The sequence below is a fragment of the Lonchura striata genome, chromosome 7, assembly GCF_050655825.1.
Source record: "Lonchura striata isolate lonStrDom1 chromosome 7, ASM5065582v1, whole genome shotgun sequence".
NCBI lineage: Eukaryota > Metazoa > Chordata > Aves > Passeriformes > Estrildidae > Lonchura > Lonchura striata.
Genome location: NC_140709.1, coordinates 34,123,081 through 34,130,407, shown reverse-complemented (window position 1 = coordinate 34,130,407; position 7,327 = coordinate 34,123,081). Strand labels below are relative to the sequence as shown.

General features: G+C 60.1%; 1 protein-coding gene across 1 annotated transcript; it reads left to right on the top strand.

The window, feature by feature from the left end:
• The first annotated feature begins 5,025 nt into the window (after nt 1-5,025).
• Nucleotides 5,026-6,989, top strand: LOC146766946 (uncharacterized). The gene is made up of 4 exons (XM_085585470.1): nt 5,026-6,008; nt 6,220-6,322; nt 6,422-6,478; nt 6,784-6,989. The coding sequence occupies exons 1-4, from the start codon at nt 5,640-5,642 to the stop codon at nt 6,987-6,989; spliced, it is 735 nt and encodes a 244-aa protein (XP_085441596.1). The 5' UTR covers nt 5,026-5,639.
• Nucleotides 6,990-7,327: the final 338 nt, after the last annotated feature.

Here is a 7,327-nt window from a genome sequence, read left to right as displayed (position 1 = left end):
TCTGCTGTGTTGCATCTCTTGGCAAGATGCATTTGCCTCCTGCTTGCTGGGAGCTGCTGTGGCCCAGGGCCAGCACAGAGCTGGGCTGGGTGGGCCAGGCAGTGTGGTGGAGAGTCTTGGCTGATCTTGGTGTGTGCCTGGCCTCAGAAAAGGCTTGGAAGGTTTGCCTGCCAAGGTGTCCTGCTCCTTGGCTCTCCCTGTGCATCTTGGAGAGCACAAGGTAGGCATTTCTGGCAGCTGGGCATCAGCAGGCCTTCCAAGGGGGGCATGTGGTGGAGCGAGCCCAGCTGAGATAGCCCGAGAGGAGCCCAGGGCTCCTTGCTCCTCTCTGCTGGCCCGTGAGTGTCTGTCTGCTCTCGGGATGGCCCTGGCTGTGTCAGGGCTGCTGCGTGGGCACGAGACAGCCGGTCCTGTCCCGCTGGGTCCCAGCAGTGCCTGGCAGCCGTCCTGCATCCGCGTCAGGATGCTGGCCAAGAGAGGCCCTGGAAGCTGAGGCAGCTGATTTGAAGCTTTTGCAGGTGCCCACAGGTCAAGGCCAACAGTGTTCCCTCAGGATACAGCATTCCTGAGGGGCTTCCCCTGAGCTGCCTGATGCCACCCACTCCTTGTGGCACCAGTTGCTTTCCCGTGGAATGTTCTACCTTCCCCAAGAGCACAGAGGGAGCTGGAGAAAGAGCTTGCCAGGCTGCTCTCCATCCTTTCCCAGCAGCCCTGGGTGAGCGGAGTAGTCCCAGCTGAGCGCAGGTGTGCCAATGGAAGAGCCGTGCCAATGGAAGGCTCGGTGGGAAGGATGACCCAGGATCCATAGGCCTGGCAGCCTGAGCTTGCTGCCAGGGAAGGCCTTGGAGCAGATCCTCCTGAGTGCCATCCCACGGCACGTGCGGGGAACCAGGGGGTCTGCTGGAGGGAGGGAAAGCTCAGTGGAGGGATGGGGACAGCTGGGGGTCCTGGCGGGCTGTTGAGGGCTTTGGTGCGGTGTTTGCAGGGTGTTAGTGTTGGAGATGGGTTGGGGAAGGAATTGTCTGGGAGGTGAGAGGTCTTTGCTGGAATTTGAGTCCATTTGAAGGCAGCATCTGTAGTTTGGCACAGCCTTGGTTATGGGGTGCAGAAAGAATAGCTGTGACTGTGTTCATGGTCCTGATTGTGCTGCAGGGAACAAGAGGGGAGAGCTGTACTTTATTGGCCACTTAGATCTCTATACCGGGGCAGAGTTAACCATTTTGCCATCTGCTCATTGTTGCCCGCAGTTGCTCCAGGTTCTCTTGCCAACAGCCCCTGGAGGCAGGAGCACAGCCCCCAGTGCACGTGGGTGTGGCCCCCTCTGGCACAGAAGGCCCCAGGGGCACAGGTCTCTGGGGCAGGAGACGGGCACCAGCCCTGCCAGGGCTCGGGGGCTGGCAGGTCTGCTTGGGCAGGGACTCTGCCACAGCTGCTGGTGTCAGTGTTCCCAGGCCCCAGGGCTCAGAGCAGCATTCCTGCCCTGGCCCACAGTTCCTTGTGCGTGCCACACCCGCGGGTTTAGGATGGCCACAGGCCGGGATGCGTCCCGAGGAGGCCATGGCATCTTCCATGGAATGTCCCGTGCCCTTCCCAGCGCGGCTGCGTCGGCAGCCCTGGGGGCTCCTTCTGCTGCCCTGAGCCCGCAGAGCAGGGCAGCGTTTGCTGATGGTCTGAGCCCTTCCTAAAGATCCTGTTGGGCTGTCTCAGACACTTGGGGCCAGGGATTCCTGCCAACCTGGGCCACTTTGGCTGGGCAGGGGGTGGCCCCAGGGCAGGCGGCAGTGTGTGCAAAGGGCCCCTTTGTGACATGGTGCAGCACGGTCACTATGGCATAGACCGGGACAGGATGGCCTTTGTGACACGTGCTGACATAGGAGCTGGCAGTGACCAGAGCACGCCACTCTGCTCGGAGCAGGCGACCGGAGAGGACGGGACAGAGCGGTGCCGTGAGGAGCCACGTGCAGCGCCCTTGTTCATTGCTGACCTGGAGTTTTTCCTTGACCTGACATTTGCAGGTGACCTCGAGGCCAGACCACAGGACTTGGTGACCTGTGGCCTTCTCGAGACTTCTCTTTTACAGGTCCCCTTGAGGGCAGACCGCGGGACTGGGTGACTTGCAGCTTTTCCGAGGCATCTCCCTTCCTTGCGGCCAGTGCCCTTGAGGCCTGACTGTTGTACTTGTCAACTCAGAGCTCTTCCAAGGCCTGTCCTTTGCAGGTGCTCTCAACACTAGATTTTGGGAGAATGGCAGAGAAACGCCAAGGCATGTCCATGGGGAAGAAGAACAAAGGCTCTTCAGCTACCCCAGTAAAGCAGCGTAATGTGACACCACGGTCCCAGCCACTGGAGGACAGTGAGTGGCACAGCTGGGCCACAGGGCTGATGGCTGCGGCCAGCTTGATCCCATCTCCATCCCCATCCCCATCCCCATCCCATCCCCTGGGGACGTGCCCATGGACAGGAGGGAAGAGGGCCCGGGCAGACACCCCGCAGTGGCCGTGCTCCATCCCCTGGGGCATCCTGGGCTGTCCCTGCCTGGGCAGCGCAGGGCTGGGCTGTGTTCTCCTCAGCTCTGGCTGCGCTCACTCTTTCCAGATGCAGGGAAGAAGCAGGACCGCGCTCATGGTGGCTTCAGCAAGACCGTGAAGGTACCTGCAGCCATCCCCACCTGGGCTGGGCCTGCTGTCACTGATCAGCTGAGCACTCTGGAGCGCTCCATGGAACATCCCTCTCTTCTCTGCTCTTCTGCAGAAGTTCTTTTCGTGTGGAAAGACTACAGATACGGAGAATGCAGACAAATTTGGCTACAGGCCAACTGATGTTAGCACAGCATTAATTGAATGTGCAGAAATGAGTAATTACGTAGTGAAGGCTGACCAGGTAACAACTGAGGCCAATTGAGACACCTGCATGACTGAGGTCATAAAAAACACTGATACTACCCCCACTTTAACTGTCATTTATGCTCATGATTTATTATCCATGGATAATCGTGGTTTTTATCAAAAGTAAGAAGCAGCCAATGCCCATGGCTGGAGGCCTCCCAGGATCATGCGGCCCATCAAGCCACGTCCACTTGCCTGCCTCAGCCTTTGAGGCCAGCACAGTGTGGGGGGAAGGGAAGCACTTCTTTGAGGTAGCTGAAAACCTCCTCTCAGGAAGCACTCCAAGTTTTCCCCACACCTCTTCCAGGTGCCAGAAATGGTGAGGATTATGCACCAGAGACTTCAGTCCCCTGTGACTGCCAATGTCAGGCTATTCATGAACATCCTGAGGATGGCAGAAGAACACCCTGCTGGTGTGGTGCTGACCCTTCTGCGCTGCGCCCCAACGTGTGACAGGTACGGGGCCCACGAGCCTTGAGAGCTCAGGGCTCAGCAGCCCTTAGGGCCCACGGCCCTGCACAGCCTGTCCAATGGGCTCTGCCAGACAGGCAGAGAGGCCCAGGAGCCTTGGGCCCCTCTGTTTGCTGAGCCTGCTGCCAGTACTCCCCCCCTGCCCTTCAAGGCTCTGTCACCTGGGCCCCCACGGGTGCACAGGGCATGGTGCTGTGACTGAGATGTCCCTGACACAGAGCTCTGATCCCACAGAGCTGCTGCAATGATGTGGAGAACCATAGGCTCATCGAGTCCCACAGTGGAAAAGGTGCTGCCAGTGCTGCTCGGCGTGATGGATGATTGGCCTCTGCACAGCATGTTCACCTCTGATGGGGACGGCACAGATGTCTTTGCCCTGGCTGTGAGTTTCTGGAACTGGCCTTTGCTCACCCCCAGGTTGCCAGCAGCTCTCCATCCTCTCCATGCCGCAGTTGCTGGGCTGAAACCTGGGCTAGGGGCAGGCTCAGGGGGCACCAGGCCCGCTGCTCCCCCTGTGCCGGCTCTTGGGCCCTGCCCCATGGACACCTCGGCACTGAGCGCTGCCTTGGGCTGCTTCTTTTGCAGGCAACTCTGGTGCTCTGGGTGATTGTCCAGGTGCCCAAGTGCCATGAGGCAATGAACACTTTTGCTCCCCAACTGCTCGTGGCTCTGGTAGTTCAAATTTGCGACAGCACAGCGAATACTTCTGAGGAGGTCGATGCCTTTTGGAAGCAATGCCAGGAAGAACACCACCTTAACACAAACCCCAGCAGGTGCTCCATCCCAGCTCTTCCATGCCTCCCATGTCTCCAGGGCAGGAGGCAGAGATCACAGCATGATCTGGGCTTTGCTCTGCACACAGGTTTGCAGTGCAGACTATGAAGGCTCTGTTCTGCCGGCTGCAGTGTGACCATGTGGTCATGAAAATGGGACGCAAGCATGGCTGGGACACACTGTTGTGTGCTGACACCCAGCACTATGCTGTGGGTCTGCTGGCCAGGTGAGACCCCCTGCTCCCCACGGTCCCCAATACTTGTGCCCTGTGCCCAGGTGCCCCTCACAGTCCCTGCGGTCATGGGCCAGAGGGCCTTTTCACTGAGGGACGGCCAAGCAGACTGGAAAAGGCTGGGAGAGGAGGATGTCTAGAAGGAGCTGCCTCTCAGAGGGCCCACATCCCCTCCAGGGATGCTGGGGAAAGATCTTTGTGAGCCAGATCTGGGAGATGCTTGGTCTCCCCACCTCAGGGTCTTGGTGCCCTTTTCTTCATGCTAGGGAGATGCGCTGTGACTTGATCCCCTTGTGTTCTCGCATTGCACTCCACCTGCTTGGGCTGCTCAGAACAGAAGGGCATCGCTGCGATCTGCCCTTCCTGGCATTCCTGGTGGAGGTGAGCCTGTTGGCCAGCACTGCCTGGCTCTGCTGCCTCCCAGCTCTCTGCCCTCTCGCAGCCGCAGCTGCCTGGGACGGTGCCCACGCCCTGTGCTGCTGCCTGGGCCCGCCCTGTGCGGTTCTGGGCTCCTGCCAGCCGGGTCCCCTGTCACTGCCCTGTGCCTTTCAGGTCCTCGGGTGCCTGGACTTGAGTGAATGCGGTGGCAGCATTCTGGAGATGATGTCAAGGTACCTGCAGAGTGAGTGCAGGGAGCGGCGTCGCCTGGCGCTCCGAGGCCTCATGGTGCTCACCAAGGATCCCTCGATGGTGAGAAGGAGGCAGCGGCTGAAGCTGCGCTGGGCAAAGCAGCCCCTTGGGCTGGCAGGGCTTCAGGAGCTGAGGCAGCTGCTCCCAGCTCTCCTGCCTCACCTGCCCCAGTGCTTTGGGACAGGCCTTTGGCCTGTGGGCCCTGCAGCAGCGGCGTGGGCTTGCAGTGCCAGGGCGGTGTTAGCCGTGCAGCCGGCCATGGCTTCCCAGCCCTGCCTTGTGTTCCTCACAGGCCAGAAGAATAGGCATCCTGTCTCAACTGCTTGTGGATGTTCTGCGCGATGCGGATGGAGAGGTGGTCAGCATGTCCCTCTCTGTCTTCATGAATGTTCTCCAGAACAAGGATATCTTGATATCCAGCACTACTGCCCCAAAGCTAGCTGAGGCACTCCTAGAACTCTTTGACCATGTAAGGCTCATGGCCCCAGGCATAGGACTGGCTGCTGCCCATAAACTTTGCACCCTGTGGATTTTTAGTCTTTTACTCAGGTGGGCTCGAGAAGTTGTTTCTGAGGACTTTTCTGCTTCCTTTCCTCCAGGACAGCAGCCATGTGCAGCTGCTCTCCATTCAACTTTTTGAAAAGGTGATGGACTTCATAGTGGATGAGGGGAAAAAGCCCCTGAAGAGAATTGTGAACCAGAGCCTGCTCCCGCTCTTCTTGCACTGCCACGAGGACAACCAGCGTGTGGCGAAGGTGAGGTTTTGTGTGATGCTGCTGGATCTCTGGGAGGGGCCTTGGCTGCCTCCTGCCCTGGCGCCTGGCGGGCTGCAGCCTCCTCCAGGCCTTGGCACAGGGACGCGGGTCCTGTGCCCTGGGCTGTGGAGCCATCTCTGGGTCCCTGCTGCTCTCCAGGCTTCTCGGGAAACGCTGCTTTGTGCTGCTGGGTTCCTGAAGAAGAAGGGTATGAAGCAGATGGTAAAGAAGGAGCAGCTGTCAAAGTTCGCCAACTGCCTGGTAAGGAGGGCCGGGAAGCCGCAGCCCCAGCCTGGAGCAGCCCCTGAGCGCGGTGCTCGGTGTGCGGGCTGGCAGCTGTGCCCCTGCCCGCTGCTGCAGCCCGAGGCCGCGCGGGCTCTGCTCCAGGCTCCTGCGGCCCCAGCCGGGTGCCCATGGAGCCCCGGCCCGGGGGGCTGCGGGGCCAACCCTTCCCTCCTGTCTCTCTCTGCAGCTGGCAGAGGACAGCAGCAGCGTGGCCGAGCTCCTGCGCCGGGCCCTGCCCTACCTGCAGAGCCCACAGGAGCCCCTGCGAGAGGCGGCCGTCAGGTTCATAGGTGAGCCACGAGCCGGGCCAGGAGGGCGTGTGCGCACAGGGCTGGCAGCGCCGCTGGCAGGAGCTGTGCCGCTGGGCCTGACAGGCTCTGTGTTCCCAGGGACGGCCGGGCGCTACCTGAAGGGACAGCCAGCAGAGCTTCATGTTCTCACTCAGGGTGAGTCAGGGCAGCGGGCAGTCAGCAGGGGCTGACCGGGAGAGCTGCAGTGCCGGCCAGGGAGCTGCAATGCCTGTCCCGGCTGCAGCCAGCTTCGCTCCTTGTGTGGACGAGGCCTGCTGTGGGCAGGGCACAGAGAGATTTCAGGGACACCAGTGGGGGGATTCGTGACCAGCGCCTTGCGGCTGTTCCCCTTGGTTCCTCATCTCTGTTAGGCATGGCAAGAGCTGGGAGAGATGGCCTTAGCAGAAGAATCACCGGGTGGCCCTCTGGGCTCTGACTGTGCCAGTTTATCTGTCTTCCAGCCCTTGAAGCCATGAGCGAGGATGACAGCCCATCGTCCACTAACCTGGAAATTCAGGCAATTTTTGGACGAAGATGTGCAGAACTGAGGTCAGCTGCTGGATTCAGAGAACCACGATCCCAAGACGAGTACCAGGACACAGTGAAGAGAGCACCAGGACTCAATGTCACTGGAGCTCCAGGCACAGCTGATGCTGGCCACAGCTGAGCCTGTGGGAAGCTCCCGTAGCTTCTGCCTTCCCCCTCCCTGTTGACAGCTCCCTCCCTCCAGCCCTCAGACCCTGCCCATCCCCTTTTCTTTTGCCCCCATCTCATCCCTTCCCTTTCCCTTCCATTAATAAAGTTTGGTTTCTCCCCCTTACCTGCATCTCTGTGGAGCTGAATTGGCACAAATCCCGGGCCCTGGGACACGCAGGCCCCTGCTGCTGTTCTCTTCCACGCCGTGTTCTGTGCACCCACACACAGAGGAACGAGGGCAGATCAGGCTGGAAAGGTGCCTGTGCTGAAGGTGCAGTTCCACAACTCTGTGGAGTTGCAGATCCTGCT